The sequence below is a fragment of the Aulonocara stuartgranti genome, assembly GCF_965226115.1.
Source record: "Aulonocara stuartgranti genome assembly, chromosome: 14".
In the NCBI taxonomy this organism is placed as follows: domain Eukaryota; kingdom Metazoa; phylum Chordata; class Actinopteri; order Cichliformes; family Cichlidae; genus Aulonocara; species Aulonocara stuartgranti.
Genome location: NC_138950.1, coordinates 32,623,187 through 32,642,420, shown reverse-complemented (window position 1 = coordinate 32,642,420; position 19,234 = coordinate 32,623,187). Strand labels below are relative to the sequence as shown.

The 19,234-nt window shown below is 41.5% G+C and overlaps 1 protein-coding gene across 1 annotated transcript in view; it reads right to left on the bottom strand.

The window, feature by feature from the left end:
• LOC309687253 (calsyntenin-2-like) overlaps positions 1-10,565 on the bottom strand; it is a 341,001-nt gene extending 330,436 nt beyond the window's left edge. Inside the window, exons 1-3 of the mRNA XM_082502078.1 lie at positions 10,502-10,565; positions 9,237-9,512; positions 8,911-9,146 (exon numbers count right to left, since the gene is read on the bottom strand). Of these exons, the coding sequence (XP_082358204.1) occupies positions 8,911-8,974 (64 nt within the window). The 5' untranslated portion in view covers positions 8,975-9,146; positions 9,237-9,512; positions 10,502-10,565. The remainder of the gene's footprint in view (positions 1-8,910; positions 9,147-9,236; positions 9,513-10,501) is intronic.
• Between the last annotated feature and the right edge of the window lie 8,669 nt (positions 10,566-19,234).

Here is a 19,234-nt window from a genome sequence, read left to right as displayed (position 1 = left end):
ATATACAGTGTGGAGTGCATAATGTTGAATCCCCACCGGTTTGTTCTTTTAGAGGACTTCCATTCATTCAGCTTCATTTAGAATCTTCTTTACTGTCATTTTGTCGCTCATAAAGTAACCCTTGAAGCTATCAAGCTGCTACCAAGCAAATTCAGGGCCACTGTTGTATACCAACACCAATTCTGAAACTGTTACTTTTAACCTACAAAGGCCGTTTATTTAAGGGTAAACCGGGAATGTAAATGTTTCTGTCTATTAATACCAGCATTAGTCACAATATTTTGATCACCTGAAGCTGTTTTTGTCATTGGTTTCTGTCACATTCCAGGCCTGCTTATAGAACAAAATGACTGGGCTTGCATCAGTGTTAGTGAGGGTGATTTCTGCCTATGCAGCTGTCCTTGGAAAAACCCAGCAACTATTCTAATGGTTGTCAAACAGCATCATTAATGGCGTATACTGAGGTGTCAGAACTCATCATTAAGGACACAGGCGAGGTCGTCAAATGTCGTCTTTATGGGGAAAAGAGTTAAAAGAAAAATGAGCATGTCACCATCTGTTGGACTGATGGTGGCTGGTTGGAAAATTTACATACATCACCTCAAGGTAGCCTACAGCACTATGCAAATACAGATAGGAAATTAATGTTTTGGATATATATTTAAGATAGGTGATGTGTATCACAGAGTAAAAGTCAAAAATAAGTGTAGAGACTTATCTCTAAGCTCCTCAGAGGCTCTTGCTATTTTTCCGCATCGTTTCTTGAAGTCCGCTCTCCACTCAGAGTGCTCCACTTGTCAAGTGTGAAGATTTATGAGTCACAAAGACAAAGATCTGCAACTTTCTCTGACCCTTTCCTCTCACTCATCCTATAATTCTCTCTGCCTTCTCCCTCTGATCATTTCCTCCGAGGTCAGCCAGACCCAGCTGGTGGAGAGGGACAGGTCGGGCACTATCTGTCTGTGTAACCCTTTGCTACTCATCAGTGCGTGCATGTGTCTGTGTGTGTGTGTCTCAGGATGTGTCATCATTCCTCTCTGAAAAATAGAAGAGAGTCCACTGGCGAGATTGGGCTAGAGGTAAGTGATTGGAAAACAGGACCAAATAGATGAAAGGAGGACTGAAGGTGGCAGAAGGACCTCCTTGAATATATTGTAGAGCTCTTGAGCGTAAGTGTGTGTGTGTGTTCCTGTCTAGCTATCTTTGTGAGGACCGAAATCTGCATTCTACTATACTTGTGAGAACCAACAGTCACTTGTGAGGACACACACACCGGTGCTCACAAGTGTGAAGGCCTTTTTGAGGCTCAAAATGTGGTTTTAGTGTCAGGGTTACAATTAGGTTATGGTTAGGGTAAGGGTTAGGGTTAGGCATTCATTTTTGATGGTTAGGGTTAGGGTAAGGGGCTAGGGAAACCATTACGTCAGTGAAGGTCCTCATTAAGATAGCTGAACAGGCTTAAGTGACTATTGTATGCACTGTAGTCCATGAGAGCAAAAACAACAGGAGAGTTTGGTGAGGGTCTGGCTAGACACTTAGAATAACTTAAACTTCATAATCCAAAAGAAGTGGGGATTAAGTGTAGCAGTAAGGAGAGACATACACGCACACATTCAGACATGCAGCTGTGTGTCATAAGTACTTTAAAGTCAATGTGAGTTGAAAGTCACCATCTGGTAGACATCAAGACACACAAAATCTACTAATAAATCAGTTAAAAGACGGCAGCCTGATGCAGTTTCTGTTATTGTTGAAAACAAAGCTCACACATTTAAAACTCACTGATAATTGACATTGTTAAATTAACAGCAATGGAGAGAGCAAGGCTCCAGAATTGCACTTAAGCTCTATAGCTTTAAAGGCGCTTGAAGTGAGAACAGGATCATATCAAAATGTTCGACCTCTTCATGTGACTCCACTGTTTTTTACTCTTCCAGGTGACAAAAAAAGCCATCATAGCGAAACACAACTGAACAGCGGTACTTCACTTGCAAGTGTTATTAAACTGTTAATTTTTTTTAAGTTACAAGTTTTCTTAATGCAATGTGTTTTCTTCATTCCTTTTCCTTCTATTTTATGAGAACACGGGTCCTGCTTTACAGTGACTGACAGTTGTAGGAGTTGTACTGTTATGGAAATATTATGTATTTAAATCAAGCATTTACAAACCAGTGCCTGGGATTCATTAAAAGCATTTGTTGTGTCTCAAGTGGATTTTTCTTTTTCAAAGTAGTAACAGCTAAGTGATAACGGTGTAATAGAGAATGTCCATAATGTATATTAATGGTAATTAATTGGCACTTTTATACCAAAGGTTAGACCTGTAATGTAGGTGTGTTGGACTACAACAGTGTTTTCCAGTATTAGTTGTTTTTTTTTTAAATAAATGACATAATTCGTTGAAAGCTAAGACAGCCAATGCCTAAAGATAACATCAGCTTTCTAGCCAGTGTCTAGAAAGACAATATGAAAGCCCATTTAGAAGCAAGAAGATTCAATTTTGTCCCCATATGACCACAGTCACCATTGTTCAGCAAAGGTAGAGTTGCTTAAATGTTCCTTTAAATGGTCCCTATGTTAACAGACATAAAAAGTCCCTTAAGTGCCTAGCAGGGCACATGCAGGAGTCACAGGGTGAAAGGTGGGGAGCACCCAGGACAGGTCACCAGCCTATCACAGGGCAAGCTCACTTATAGCTACAGACAATTTAGAATTGTCAGTTAATCTAACTAATGCATGTCTTTGGACTGTGGGAGGAATCCACAGTACCCAGATTAAACCCACATAAGCATGCAGAGAACATGCAAGTGCCACCTACAAAGGCTACGGCCAGCAGGTGGAGTCAAACCTAGAAACCTCTTGCTCTGAGGCAAAAATGCTAATCAGCACACCATCACTCTACCATTCCAAAATTAGTGTTGACAAAGAAAAAAAAAGAATTACCTTTAATTTTTGTTTAACAAAGTAAAGCAAAGTAATGCAACACATCATTGTGACTAAATGCAGCAAACACATCAACGGTTTATTAAAGTGGAAGATGGGGGAAATGTTTCTACTTGTCTTCTTCATGCACTTGTGAGCAACACTAGCCTGAGTTGAGGTCATGAAGAAGACAGGGTGAAAAGGCATTGGGGTGGAGCTTTTAAAGAGTAGATATATGCAGATCTTTGGATGAAAGGACAAGAATATAGTGGAATATGTCACTTTGTAGTTAAATTTCTTTTATTTTTTTCTTATATTTTCACTTGGTAATGAGTACTGGAACAGATTACTTTATCTTCTAAGAGAAAAGGTAAACCAATGCATTCCAAGTAGTGTGTAATGCATCATAACAGGCCATCTGCAGATTGAAGATCACATGAAATGGTGAAAAGCTTCAAAGAAGTGTTTGCACAACTTTCGTGAAGGTCCATAGGAAAAAAAATCTAAATACGGTAATAATTCATTTCTGCATTCCTCTTTCTGCTTCTTGAATCCATCCATCCTTTTTTTTCTTTCCCTTTCAAGCTGATTTCTTTGCTCCTTCCAAATGCATCTCAAAAAAGACACTGCAGCATCTAACTTAATTCTGCAAAATCTACTCTGGCCTCGTCTCCTCTCTGTGTGCCTTCCTGTGTGTGTGTGTGTGTGTGTGTGTGTGTGTGTGTGTGTGTGTGTGTGTGTGTGTGTGTGTGTCTCACTCTCTGTCTGTCTGTAGGGCAAATCAATAGGCCCTGGCTGCCTATTTGCTGCCAAGTATGGTCAGCTGTGACCACTCAAAACAACCAAAAGGAAAGAAGTAAGGAAAGAAGAGAGAGAGAGATTAGTGATGGGATTTCCGGCTCTTTTTAGAGATCCGGCTCTTTCGGTTCGGCTCACTAAAAAGAGCCGGCTCTTTCGGCTCCGAACCGGCTCTTCAGGTTGTTTTGTTGCTTTAATTAATTTATTATTAACAATAATATAAAATTATGCACAAAAGGAATTACTAACGTAAAAACAAGTGGTTTTATTTATATATGTTTATATATAAATATATGCGGTGGCCCCTAGAGACAAAACACGTACAAACTCCAAAACACATTTCTAGCATGAACTGAACTTCCAAAGCAGAGCTACTAGATCACTTAAATTACACAATTGAAAGCATGTGTGTATTGTTTGTATATTTATACACAGGCACTCATATATATATTCAAATAATTTAAAAAAAAGTTCATTTACCTGTTATTACCACACACCAAATCCGGTCGTTGGTACTTGCTGGCTTGTGTAGCCACAAGATAACAAAGGCTCAACACTGCGCCCAGCATCCTGGAGCACTTCTGTTGTCTTTTGTACGTGTTTTGAGTTTTTATGTGCTTCTAAGTTTTTATATGCTTCTGAGTTTTTACGTGCTTCGGAGTTTGTACGTGTTTTTACGTGTTTTTGGAGTTTTTACGTGTTTTGGAGTTTGTACGTGTTTTTACGTGTTTTGGAGTTTGTACATGCTTCAGAGTTCGTACGTGATTTGAAGTTTGTATGCGCTTTGTCTCTAGGGGCCACCGTAAATATACTTTTATTTATTCACTCCACATAAAATGTAATAAATAAATCATATAATACAAAAATCAACTATTCACATTTCAAGTTTTAACTATTTAAATTTTCAGCTTTTACCTTTCACAAATTTAAAGTGAAAAGAACACAAAACACTGCAAACCACAACACAATTAAATATAAATTATAATATGAAAACTAAAAGAACATGCATATTCTCTGTCATATGGACCTGCATGAATAAACTTTCTCAATCCTTTATCATCTGCAACCGAAAATAGTTGTGGATGATTACTGTACCTTTCTAATGTTGTTGTCCCTGCCTCTCTTTCTCTCTCTCTGGCTCTGTTCCTGTGCTACTGAGTGTAACTACCGCCCCTCCCCCCTCTGCCCAGCGTAAAGCACAAGGCTCGCGTGCAGAGTGAAGCGGAAAAAAAGTGCGAGAGAGAGGCTGAGAGAAAGAAAAAAAAAAAAAACCCCACGTGACGGCTCGCGATAAGGAGCCGGCTCGCGTCGTTCACGTCAAAGAGCCGGCTCTAAGAGCCATTTCGTTCGCGAACGACCCATCACTAAGAGAGATGAGACACCTACTCACTGTATGTTTTACCCAGTTCAGTCAGCCACTGAACTACATACTCACATAGACCATGACTCCCAAAAAGCCCCTCCCACCTTCCGTTCCACGTCTCAAAAAACAATGGAGCAAAAGCAGAAGAGGCTGAACAAAAAGATTCTGTATATAGCGTGAAGATGTAGGCGAATATAAGTGTAAAGGCCACTGTGGAATACCCCGGACAAGCAGCATACACTAAGATCTGATAACAGACACCAAGTTCCCATTTGTGGCTTTATATGAAAGTTTGAAAGGAAGCAACAAATAGCCAATCGACACTACCCCATATTCATGCCATCCTTAGCACTGAGGCAGAGAACAAAGGCTTGATTTCTCATTAGCAATAAAAACAGCATCTGTTCGCTAATGAGCAAAGTTCAATATGCTGTAAGGAACTGTGTTATTCCGTAGTCACAAGACTCCCTGCGAATCTAGCCGCGGCACTCATGGGATCACAGAAAGCCTCTCGACCTTCTCCTTAAACTTATCCACTCCGACTCTGTCTTTTGTCTCTAATGCTTGTGGAACTGTGCCGGGATCAGCGGCCTGGCATTCTTCCATCACTGCAGCCGCTTAAGCTCTCCTACTTCACAAATGGCATAGAGCTCTGAGAAAAGAAAAAAAATAGGAAAAGAAAGAAAGTGTTTGTGGAAAAGAGAAAAAAAAGAAATCTGTGAAGTTCCCCCGTGTCACTGAGGCTTGCCTCCCCGTGGCCGTGGCAAACTGGACAGGATTTGTGCCGCACACTGTGTCACAGCCTCGTTGGAGGATTTATAGAGTGCTCCCTATAATGCACTTCCGCTCCTCCACTGGAGTGGACATAAATCTGCCTCTATTTTTTTGACACCCCCCTTTTTTATTTGCTAATGGGATCCTCAAATGCCTATCCTCTTGGCTTGTCTTTATCCCCTCTACACACACACACACACATAAAAGCACTAGCTCACACACACACAGTTGCGCATGCAGAAGCTCTATAAGGAATGGCATAAATTATAATACCTGCATTGATTAATCCTGCAACTTCTCTAGCAGATGTTCGAGCAGCCAGCTGGTTAGCACGGAGCCTCTTTCACTGGCTGAATATTACACTCTTAGCTGCTTACACGCTCACTGATGGGGGGTGGGGTGGGGGGGGGGGGGGACCTACAGTGTGTTTATCTGGATATAACAAAGCAGCAAAAAGGTTCCCCCAACAACGAGTCACACAGTGGGCAGCTGAATTAAAATACAGTGTGCTGGTAATGAGCTATCTAAATTCAGAGTTCATATTACTTGGAATTACACAAAAGCAAGGCTCCGGGCAGCCCTGGCAAAAAACTGTATAGCTCTTTCTGCCTCGCTGCCAGGAGATTCTCCCTGTTGAGCTGGGACACGGTCGGTCCTGGGGAAATCGATTGAGCCGCAGCGTGTATCTAGCGAACGCAATAATTCCTTTGTAAACGACATCACCTCCTTGCCTATTTTTGCATACTTGGCAGCTGTCAACATGTTGGCTTCAATCCATCACTCTCGCTCAGATTGCATGCACACACACATATGCAAAGGGGGTGTTAACACTTCAAGCTCTGATTATTGACAACTAAGTAAGAAACACACGCTTGCATGCCGAGTCTGACTGGATGACTCGAGGGTGACGGTGCTTAAAGGAAGTCGCCTTCCTGGAATGAAACGGTGGCTAAACACAAAATGACAGGAGCGGCGGCGCTTCAAAGTTATCTGGGAAACAAGTTTGTATACTGGCCCTGCAGAGGCAGATCCCTCTCCGGCGCCTGACACGGATGCACTCTTTCAGTTGTTATCTCAAAAGCTGAAAGTGAGAACCAGACTTGGAGTTAAGGAAAAAAAAGAAAATGGGGAATGGTGCTTCTTATTGTGTCTGCTTCCCAGAAGCTGTGACAGGAAGCAGGAACGGGTGGTAAAGGTTGGGCAATGTACAGAGCAACAGATAGCAGCAGATAGGCAGATACTGGATACAATAGCCTCTTATTTTCTCCTGGATTTAACTGCACTATACAGTGTCCCAGGGGAATCAATTAGAACCATGGTGTGCTTGGTTTTTTCCACCCCCATTGACTTGGCAGTAATTTGTTTACTTCACAGCCAAGCTCTGGATAACAAAAAACACACACACACACAATAAATCCTTCCTTACAAAGCAACCTTACCCTTTCTTTCTGGCCATATTACATCTCTGAACTAATCCAGTTAATACCCTAATAGGTAACATGTATTTGCACATGATAGACAGCCCCACTGTTCCTTGCGTGCAACTGAAAAGTGCATTAAAGGCAAAACTTTGACCTCTTGGCCAGGTCGCAGCCCACAGCAGGTCTTTTAGCATATCTTTTCCTTACACACACACACACACACACACGCAGAAAAGATTGCAGCTGTAGGCAGCCAGCCGACCAGCAACAGGGAGGATCTTCCCCGTGTCAGAAGGCGAGGAGGATGAACAGCTTATCACAGTTCTGGTGCCGCGTGGCTGCCAGATGAAACTGACAGGTGTCACCTTGTTATTTTGCTGTGCAAAAGCCCGCCCAGGTCTACAGGGAGTTGATTAGCATGAACCTGTTGCCGCATTTACCTGCTTACCTACGGCACATGCCAGTTTCACAAGAGGACTGAGCGGCCCCGCTGCAGTGGGGATGCTGGGAGACCTAAAATTAGCTCAGCAGCGAAGCAAAACTGCCAACAGTATGGCACAGATTTATGACATCTGGACGTCATTATCGTATATCAGGTGGCTTGGGGGATTTTTCGTGGCGCGTGTTTTGCAATTTGAAATGAGCCAAAAGTAAGTGCCAGTACTTAGAGGCAGTTTGTGGACTGACACAGGTACACACACAAAAGCGCATGACTTTTAAAGGAGACTCATAAAAGTTTGATTGGATCTTGAAAGCTTCGACTGCTTTTGCAGAATTTGCCATATTTAGCTGCTTACATAGGTACATATCTTTGCAACACTAAGCTGGGGGCTGCCACGTTACATACATGTGCATGGCATGTGTATCCTCAGGCAAAGACATTGCCTTATTCCTTTTCCAAGATCCTGGACTTCAGAAGTGAGTCATGCAGATTCTCTCAAACAATAAGCTCATGACAGGTCACACTAACCCCCCCTGCTTTAACTATATTCTGTCATGTATTTTCTTACATGCATGCAAATATATATACGCAGTCTTGGATGATTTTTTTTGTTTGTTTGTTTAATTAAAACTTCTGCTTCGCTTTTTCCCCTGCCTATTCCTCCGCCTATCAGTCACAAACAGCAGAAAACAGGAAAGCCCGTAACCTCAAATAGTGCACGAGGATGCTTCATCTACACTCATCTACACCACAAATATGAAGAAACAAATGTGAAGAGGGTGAGCTACTATAACAAAAGTCGTAATCAATTTTCTAGCAATGCCACCTGAGATTAGCCCACCCTATAATATAGGCCATAACAAGGTCACTGTACGGTCTTTATTGAGTAACACAGAGCGACTGTAGTGATGCCACAGAAGATAAAAACGAATACTTCCGAGTGCCATCGGGGGCTGCACCGTCGTACAGTTATTATCAAGTGCTAAGTATCCACAAGTCCACGCAGAAACACCAGCGGAAAATTACAGCCCTGTCTTGGAGTGAGGAACAAAACGCGCACACAGTGCAATCAGCAGAAACATCAATTAGTTCGCCTCATCAGATGGTCATCCCTCTGCATCCACAGCCACCCACTATAATAATAATAAAGCACACTGGCAGACGGGCACGCTGCCCTTCACCTACCGTACCTTTGGTGTGAGCGGCGCTCAACCCCAAAACCAGAGCAGCCAGCACGCCGGCTATTCTCAGCATCTTCTCGTTGGAGATTCAGGAGAGGGACTAAGGCGACCTCCTTCCTCCTCTTCTCTCCTCTTTCTGCCTTTTTTATTTTCCTCCTCCCTCTCTCTCTCTCTCTCTCTCTCTCTCTCTCTCTCTCTCTTCTCCTTTCCGCCCTCTCTCTCTCCGCGGGGTCTCTCCTCTCTCTCTGTTGAGGCAGTGTGGAAACAGTTCACTGATATGTGGGACAAGCCGGGGGAGCGTGGAAGTAGAAGGACAGCGGATAACCGCAACGCACCTCGCCGCTCGGCACCGCGCGCGTCGCACCGCAGGCTGCTCGGACTGTGGAGACGGGACCAGAGAGCGGCGGACCCCCGGGACCACACCGAGCTACGTCATGAAGAGGAGAGAGATGGACCCGGGCGCTTTTCCTTTTCTTTCTTTTCTTTTTCTTTTTTTTCTGTCGCTCTCCCCGTCTCCCTCTCACTCTCTCATCCTCCGCCCTCCTCGCTCTCCTCCTCCTCCCTATCTGTAGAGCATCCCAGCCCACTCCAACAGCAGCGTGCAGTGATCCCTAATGTTACAAAAAACGAGAGGGTGAGGGAGTTTGAAAAGAAGCTATTTGAATGGATTCCGTGTACAACACTGTTGGGTTGTCAGCGAATATTTCTATAATAAAAAATAAAACCGAAACAATTGAACTACAAGCGCTAAAGGCTCATTACAACACCATCAGAGTTAAACGCTACAATGCCATTAGAAAGCAGTGCATATAATGCTGTAATTGCGATGAAGGGGAAAGGGCCATACAATTAAGGCACGGTAAATTTAAACGGAATATCCAGGAAGTGATTTTAATACTGCAGCGTTTTTTTGTTTTTTGTTGCCACTCATTAAAGTGTTGTTGCTCTAAAGCAGTCCTAATTTACTGTGCAGGCTGGTGTGTCCGCAAGTCGGATCTATAGTTTTGAATAATCTACAATTTAACTGACATGGATATTTGGGGCGATTGTGGCTCAAGAGTTGGGAGTTCGCCTTGTAATTGGAAGGTTGCCGGTTCGAGCCCCGGTTTGGACAGTCTCGGTCGTTGTGTCCTTGGGCAAGACACTTCACCCGTTGCCTACTGGTGGTGGTCAGAGGGCCCGGTGGCGCCAGTGTCCGGCAGCCTCGCCTCTGTCAGTGCGCCCCAGGGCGGCTGTGGCTACAATATAGCTTGCCATCACCAGTGTGTGAATGGGTGGATGACTGGATATGTAAAGCGCTTTGGGGTCCTTAGGGACTAGAAAAGCGCTATATAAAATACAGGCCATTTACTTGAGTGGCTCACAGTAAATTGAACGGCTCTTTTAAATTGCTCCTACTCATGTTTAGTTGCTCTTCAAGGCAGTTTAGATGAGTTTTCCGGCCCACTGGACACCTTTGGAAAATGTAAAGAACCGCATAGATTTTTTTTCCTCCTGAAATTGTTATTTCTTACAATTTATGCACAAAGAGTTATGTTGGCAGATTTCTTACAGTTACCACAGCACCATTTCTTTAGCATGTAGAAAAACTGAGACTTACCATTGAAACTGCACTTATAAGAAGCTAGAAGAAGAATTCAATGTGTAGTTAAACTGGGAGTTTCACTGGTCTGGCCCATGTAGGTTCAAAGTGGGCTGTATGTGGCCCACGGTGTAAAATTAGTCTGACATCTCACATCAAACATAATCATGATCATGATGGATTTTGGGTTTTTTTTAAATCACCCGCCATACAGGTGTGATGAAGGAGGAAACTATCCATAAAGCCCAAGTGACTATTAGAGGAACTGCAGTTTTTGGCACTTTCACACTGGATTTATTTTGACAGTGCCAGAGGTTGCTGCTTGGTTCAGACATTTACGCTGCTTCGTGAAACGGGCAATGAAATTAAAAATCACTGTGCAACATGACTCATGTTTGCAGAGAAAGAGCACAATTTCTTTGCATGTTTCAAATTGGGAGTGGGGGGAAATCTCATTTCATTCTTCTACTTTTGTCTGGAAGGTGTGCGTGTGTCAATGTGTATGTGTGGGTGTGTGCTGGCAGGCGTGCAGGTTTGTATATGCCTTGTTGTTGATGCTGCACAGCGGGATTAATAATAACTTTTTCAATTTTCCTGAGTAGCCTATCTCAAAAGGGATTTTTCTTCTTTTGGACCATCTCTGCTGGTTAAGGATTATTCTGGGAGGCAGAGGAAAATATTGCCTCCGTTATCTACGGGGGGTAAGAAACAGATGACAATGCTCTGATTTAAATCCACACAATCCAGTGATGAAATTAAATTTTGGTCTTCGTTTCACTGGAAAATGACCAAAGTGGTGTATAGCTTACAAGGGCGTGTGTACAAAGAGGTGACGGGGCAGAGCAGTGTCTTTCTAGCTAGCATGCTTCGACTTTAACAACCCAAGGAATATGTTGCATAAAGAAGACTCGAGTGAACGGTTGGGTGACATAGGGGAAAAATATCAACAAAATGCATCACAGTAGGAAAATAAAGTGTTGAATGATCATTTGCACCCAGAACAGCTTGAGTAAACACTGGGATTGATTCTAAAAGATACTCCCTTATTTGTTATTTTAATGATCATTCAAATCATTTTCATAGTCAAACCATTCACTGTGTACTCAGATGAAGGTGAGCTACATGAGCAACTTTACAGGCTAGCATAACGGAGACATCAGGACTCAGAGGGTTAAGCTTTTGCTACAGTTCATCACTTGTTCCTTTAATTTTTTGTTTCCTCTTTTTTGTCATTCATAGCTGAAAGAGAATCTATTACACTTTTTTAAATTTTCTGACTATACAGTTACATAGTCAGAAAATTCAGAACAGTACAAATGAAAGCTACATGAGCTAATCTCATGTAGCTGTTGTTCAAATCTTTTGCTTGCGAGGGGCTGCCAATCAGCAGAAAGTTGGCTTAAAGGGAGGGGGAAGGAAAGTGAAGCGTCAGTTTCAGATGAATGATCAACTGAGGTGATGTGTTCTTTAAAGCTGCAATAGTAGAGTCCGAAAATAACAACATGGAGCTTCTAATCAGTCCCCTTTAAACACCTCTGAGGGTATATACTATAAGCTATTATATTCCACAAGGCTTTAAAGCTTAGGGACAGCTCTTCTCCAAATTATTAATCTGCAGACGCAAATACTATATCACAGAAAAGCAGGGCCCATAATAATGTAGCAAGGCAAGTCACCTGGCAAGATACGTCCTGAATGTGACAGAAGTTTCCATATCAGTAACTGAGCTGCATCAGGCAAAATACTTCAATTTTTTTCATCAGGGCTATTTTCAAAATTACAACCTGCTGCAAATGGCCAATTTTGTGAGAATCCCGTTTCTGCTCTCCAGGTTTTTGATGCTTTTTCATTATTGACACACATTATTCCCACCAGGCTACTGTATCTACCACCCTGGGAATAGTGAATTGGGAGCCATAATGCTAATGCGATATCACACCATGTCCGTCTGTCTGCTCAGAGTCCAGAGAAAACTTTCGCTCGCAACGCGCCCCGTCAGGCAATCTAACCCGGCCGAGTGGTTTTAATGTGCAATTCTGGTCGCCTCATGGAAGTATTTCACTTTTGGGAGATATTACCGGCTACTATATGATGATGGAAACCTTAGGAAGAATGACAATATTAGTTTACTATTGTGCAATAAATATATAATGTCAGAACGTAGCCCTTCCATAACAAATGAAGCACCGGCAAGGATTTAAATAAAACACAATCTGGGTAATTCAGAGGAGAATGTTGATGTTACGTTTTCTTTTTCTTTTCTTTTTACTGATAGCTTTGTTTCATATTAATTTTCTTATCTTTGAATCTCAAGTCTGCTCTGAGTTAATTCCATATCTCTTTACTATGCACCGTCACCCTGACTGCAACAACTGACACTGAACACAGCGGAACACAATGAAGCTTTTGTGACTCAGCAGGCTTAATCAGCAATAACTTATTGTGTGGAACATTGTGGCCACTTACCAAAGATTTGTGAGTCATAGCCAGAATGCTACACACATAGGTGTGGCTAGCGGTCAAGCTTGTTCTCATGTGCCTTTGCTCTTGCATAAAGTTTAGATGCAGGACCGTGGCACACAAAGAAGACAGATGCATGTAGAACACTGACTTTAAACGTTTACTTTGCACACCCAGGAATTGTGCACAGACACACAGCTTTTTCCAGTAAATCAGGTCTGGCTGGAGATCCCTCTGTGCACAGCGAGTGTGACAGATAGAAAAGCACAGTCGTGCATCTTAATTTGATCATTTGCTGAACACATGGAGAGAATAGAAACACCATCGTCTTCATTGCAGGAGCTAATGGTCCATTGTGCTGCTATTTGGAATATAATCATGGAGAGAAGTGAATGCCTTATTTGTGTGCATTTTTTTTTATTAGTCAGTTTCAGAGTTTGGACATTAGCTTGCGGGGGAATGTGTTGACAGTTAAAAATGTTTTATTTTCAAAATTTTGCAAAGCAGGTCCAAGCCAGACCCCAATGTCATTCCCATTGTTCTCCTGCCTGCTGAATGCTCTTAACCTCAGTATTCCATCCTATGACTGTGGGGACTCTCCCAGCATCTTGATCCTTCTCCCTCAGTTGAGAGATAATTTTTTCTCAAGTAATGACGCTCCCATGTTTCCTTTTGATCTTTTATACCATATCTCCACGTGCACAAAGCCTTTGTTTTACTCCATGTTTTGTTCTTCTTCTAAGCTCTGTGTATAGACTAATCACTCTACTGTCACCACATCACATCTCTCCATCTCCCTCCCCCTCCTCTCCCCTCTCACCCTCGCTGTCCAGTAAGTGTGTGTGTGTGTTTGACAAGAGTGCAATGCCTCGGCATGCTCCCACTGACAGCTGGCTGAGGCTGTAGGAGGAGGTGAGGACGGGGAAGGGTAGGCATGAGAGGCGGCTAAGAAAGGCAAAGAGATAGACCACCATCCCCCTGGCGTTTTTCTGAGGAAGTGTCGGTGGCGGCGCTTTGATGCCGCCTACATCATGCAGAGGTCTGAAGCTGTGAGAATGCCTTCTGGCCCCGTTTTGCCTTGTCTCACTGGCAGGAACTGGGCCAGAAGTTGTCATCTGCTCAAAGCCTTGCACATTTCTCAATCCCATTACTGAAAACTGTAAGAGAAAATATTGTTTCCTCTCCCGTCAGAAAAATCCAAACACTTAAATTTTATGTCTTTAACTCAGTCATTTTTACTTCTTCTTTAAACATTAAACTTGGTAAAAAAAAAAAAAAAACAACAACAACATTTTTTACTAGAACACAACAATACTAGACTAGGCTTTATTTTATTTTAGAGACCAAAATAAATCCCTCACATGCAGGTGCATTTTTGAAATATAAAAGCTTTTATTTGTACTGTTCTGAAGTTGCAGAATTGTGAGTAGACAATACAAGACTTTCAGGTTTTTCACTTTATTATTCAGGGCCACCATAGATATATATCGCATTTATTCGTTACTTATTCTGAACAGCAGTTACAGATGACTAAGCATCACATGTATGAGAGTTCAGTCCTTTCTCACGCACTGTAGCTCAGTCTCATTATTGCAATGCATCCAAAACCAATTCAGGTCATCTTGATTTCCTCTAAAATGAACATGAAAAAAGAAAAAGAGGTTCCTTTTTTTTAAAGCATGAGTGATACTACAAAGAATACTCTTGCCTGTAAAGATTTGAGTATGTTGAATAAAATTGTATTTATTCAACATGCTTCACACAGAAGAAAAAAAGCTGAAAGGTAGGTGATGAAATGAAAACGTCCTTTTTAAACTTTTTAACAAATAAGAACCTAAACAAAAAATTTTCACATGATAACAATAGGGCTGCCACAAACGATTATTTTGAGAGTCGACTAGTCACCGATTATTTTTGCGATTAGTCGACTAATCAGATCATCATCCATTGGACGTAAAACGTACAGCTTATTGCACCAGCAGCATCTGCTCTTATATAACTATCATTAGCTTACAGCTTTAAGTGTTTAAGGTATGTGCTAACTAAAAATAAAGACAAGATGATAGTTTATTACATTTTAATGAAATTTGCAGATTGTTTCGGTGAAGTTTAATAAACTCCTTGCTATCTAAAATATAACGGGACACCGGAGTATATTCTCCAGCATCTCACACTTCTGATAATCAGTTGTCTGCTTGACGTTTATTCAGCTGTGTAAAAACTATAACTTTAATCTCAGCCAAACCGATTTACTCAGGAACAAATAAAATATTAAAAAATCCAAACAATAACATTTTTAAGTTATCTAAATGACTTATATATCATGTTTAACCTGCGTAGCGAAAGACGGCGGTGGGTTTGAAAACGATTTGCCGGGAGTCCGGTGTTCTCACGGGCTCTAGTGAGCCTTGCCCCCGGCTAGCTATCGAGCTAGTGGGTAACAGACGTCTCCGAAAACGTCGGAGCGCTTTTGAAAATATGTGGTGTCTTGATAAATTGAGCAGATATTTGACGTTTACACAGCTACATTCTCACCCGAAATATGTTAAACGTTTACTTTGTGACCCAGAAAGAATAATAACAGTAATATTAAAACTAACTAGCTGCCACCGTTGTTGGAAACTGACCTGGGCTGGACTATGAATTCTGGGACAGAGCTACTTCTTCTTCGGGGTTTAACGGCAGCTGGCATCCTTGTACATGCAGTGCTGCCATCTTCTGTTTCAGTCCATTATTAAATTCTACTACTTATTCCTGCGGCTGTTGTGATCTTACAAAGCTTCAAACGACGCGTCGACTATTAAATCAGTCGTCGATGATTTTGATAGTCGACGTAATCGTGACTAGTCGACTACTCGTGGCAGCCCTAGATAACAATATCCTTTCATTCTCTGCAGTGCACATTACACCTCATACAGTCATGTGAAAAAGAAAGTACAAACTCTATCAAGTCAAATGGTTCACATATCACAACATAATAAAGCAAATAATAATAATTAGTCCTTATCAGTTTCTAAAATTATTTAAGTACACACTCAGATGAACATTGGACACATTACACCATGCCATTTACTGAAAAAGAGCCAGAATGCAGAAGCAGAAGAACTATGTGCATCCTGTAATTCAACAGTGTAGAGACACTTTTATGAAGTAACTGTTTTCAGTCTGACTTTATCAGACTCTTACATCATTGTGGTTGAATTGTGGTCGACTCTTAATGCATTTGTTAATGCACAGCTCTCTTAAAGATACAGCGAGAAATTATTTAGTTATTTATTAGTGTATTATTGTGTCTCACAACAAATTGATGCATTCTCATAAACAGAATTATTCCAATAAAAATAGGAAGGAGCGGGTGCTGGTTTGTGGGAAGCCTCATCTCCTGAACTCAAGTCAGGCCTCTAAAACACGAAAATGTGAATGAATGTGCGTATTTATACTATACAATACTACAATTCTACTACGCAATTAGTTATTGTCAGTAGATCCGATAAAGCAGTGGTCCCCAACCTTTTTTGCTTATGTCCGACAATATTTTCACGGACTGGCCTTTTAGGTGTCGTGGATAAATACAACAAAATAAAACCAGTACCAGTACCAAAAAAAGACTTATTCATAACACATGGGAAAAGACCCAGGGAAACTGAGTTAATGATAAAAACAATTTAAAAAAATAACAATAAAAACCACTAAAAACCCCTGAAAACCATAAATTTCACACCCGAGCCTCAACTTTCGCAGCCTGGTACCAAATGACTCCGATCCGTGGCACGGGGGTTGGGGCCTGCTAAGATAAAGGATTGCTTACACTTGGCACTGCTGCTGCACTTGAATTAGAAGGGAATAAAAAAAAAACTTAAAAATCTCAAAACTCAGTTGACTGTAATCTACAATTTACTCACATCTAGTGGTGAGATTCTACACACTGCACCTATAAAGTCCTACCAAACCACTTCAGCACTTGACCGAGCTGATAGGTTTGTAGCTTGAACCTATTCGCTGGACAATCAACAATACAAAACCTAACACGAGCCACCTATTATTTTTCAGTCATTCTGGTGCATATGTCGCATGTCGAGGTTGGCCCAAGCTTCAGCTGTACTTGTGCTTGACAGTTGGTGTTTGTGCTGATATGGTGTGTTTGCTTTTCACCAAATGTTGCACCATGCATTTGGGCCACACAGTTCTATTTTCATCTTATCTGTCCAAAGGAGAAGTGAGACCTGTGTTTCAGAAGTCTTGTGGTTTGTTCACTAAGCCATGCTGCCATGTTCTTTTCAGAAAGTAGAGGCTTTGTCCTGGCAGCCCTTCCAAAGAAGGCGTACTTGTTCAGTCTTTTTCTAATTGTGCTGTCATGAACTGTTTAAGGTTTAGCCAAAAGAGTGACTGATACAATAAAATGACTTACAACACAGAGAATAGGGTCTAGTGCTTTAGCGATTGAGAACCTTGTAAAATGGGATTTTCCCCCTGACTGTTGTGACACAGAAAAGAAAAACATTTAACTTGATTGGATGGAGCCACTTCCTGCACATGCAAGGACGATAGCCATTTGTCTGCTCATTGCTGTTTTGGTAGCTCTGCATTTCTTTTTGTCTCTTCCTCCTTTCTGCCCCCCTTTGCTTGGTTTTTGCCTCTTTGTTCTGCGTGACTCTCCACAGTCACTAAAGCTGCTGCTGTCTTTGAATAGTAGTCCTCCTCTGGTCCAAGGGAGACTTGGCTGCAGCACAGCAGGCTTGTTTGTGGGCCTTGGCAGGAGAGGCTTGCAGACCTGAATGTACCTACTTAGGGTCTTTTTTTATGGCATGAATGTGTTTGTGCTGTTGTGTGTGTGTGATATGTGATAGAGAAACAAACAGTGGAATTTGTGTGTTTGCGTTTGTGTGTGGTGTGTATGTGTCTAAGTGTGTGTGTGTGTGTATGTGTGGTCTGTCTGTGTGTATTTATGGTGTGTATGCGTGGTGTGTGCATATGTGTGTCTGTGTGTGTATGTGTGGTGTATATGTGTGTGCGTCTGTGGTTTTCTGGTTGTTGTTTTTTTTCTTTTACCTTGGGGGTGGAGGGTCAGCTGACCGTTACCAGACTTTGCACACACATTCATGCCCCAGTCAGAGCCTCCCATCCCTCCAGATCTGGTGTATCAGCCACTTACAGATGGAGAGCTTCAAATAAACATGAACACAACCTTGATTTACACATATACAAGGGGGGAAAAACGAACCCAAAAGAAACTCCAAAATACACGTTAATTCTGGGACAAACCAATCAATCAACACCCCTATGGAAAGCAATGATATGTTCCATTTAGAAAACACATATTTTTGTGACTATTATTCATTTAATTTGACAATATTTAAAGAAGAAACAAAAGTAAGAAAAGAAAGAAAGGCTGTAAAAATTGATTGAAAAAAGACTGTTTGATTTTTATTTTGTAGAACTACCAGAGAAGTTAATAAAAAATGAAAGAAGATAAATAAGAGCAGATGTTTTATGAACCATAAGACGTTTTATAAAAGCAGTACAGGTTGCTTATGTACGATAGCACTTTCCATTCAGCTTCTCAGTTTGCATTTGCTGGTAGAGGTTACACACGAAATTGACATTAAACGTGAGCTACGCAGAGGATGGAACTTCCTCAAAGCAGGTTTTCAACAGACAAGAGATGAATTATAAACTATAAAAAATTAATAACTGATATGTGGCCTGCTGCAGACAAAGAGGTTTGAATGGCAATTTAACAAAAGACATAAATATCTCTTTCTATTTTTTAATTTTGTTTATTTTACCACTGACTCAACAAAGAGAGCCTATGTAATAAAGACGAATTCAACCACAGTTAAAGCAAACATGAAAGCACGCATCTAAAGCATCTAAATGGCACAGGATGAACACACCGTGTAGAGAGTGGTTTTTGAGGTTTGGTGTTTTTCCATTACTAACCTAGTTACAGAGACAAATAACCGTTTAAGGTTAGCTGATGCTAGGTACAGATGACCGTGTAGTGAGTTTTGAATAACTTCAATTGTGCTTTATGTCTGGATTGTTTCACACCTAGAGCCTTTTTGGATTGTTTGCTACAAGCGTAGAGAGCTACCCGTCTCTTTGCCAAAACTCATAGGAGTCATACGACTGGAGTGCTGCTGGCCTCCGTACTAAGATGCTGACAAAAAAGCACAACAGCCTCAGCTGCATTGAAGGATTTATACCCAAAGACACACACTTGACTTGCCAAATGATGTTAAAGGTAATCAAAAGAAGGTCTTATCACAAAAATAAAAATGCCCCGTTTTC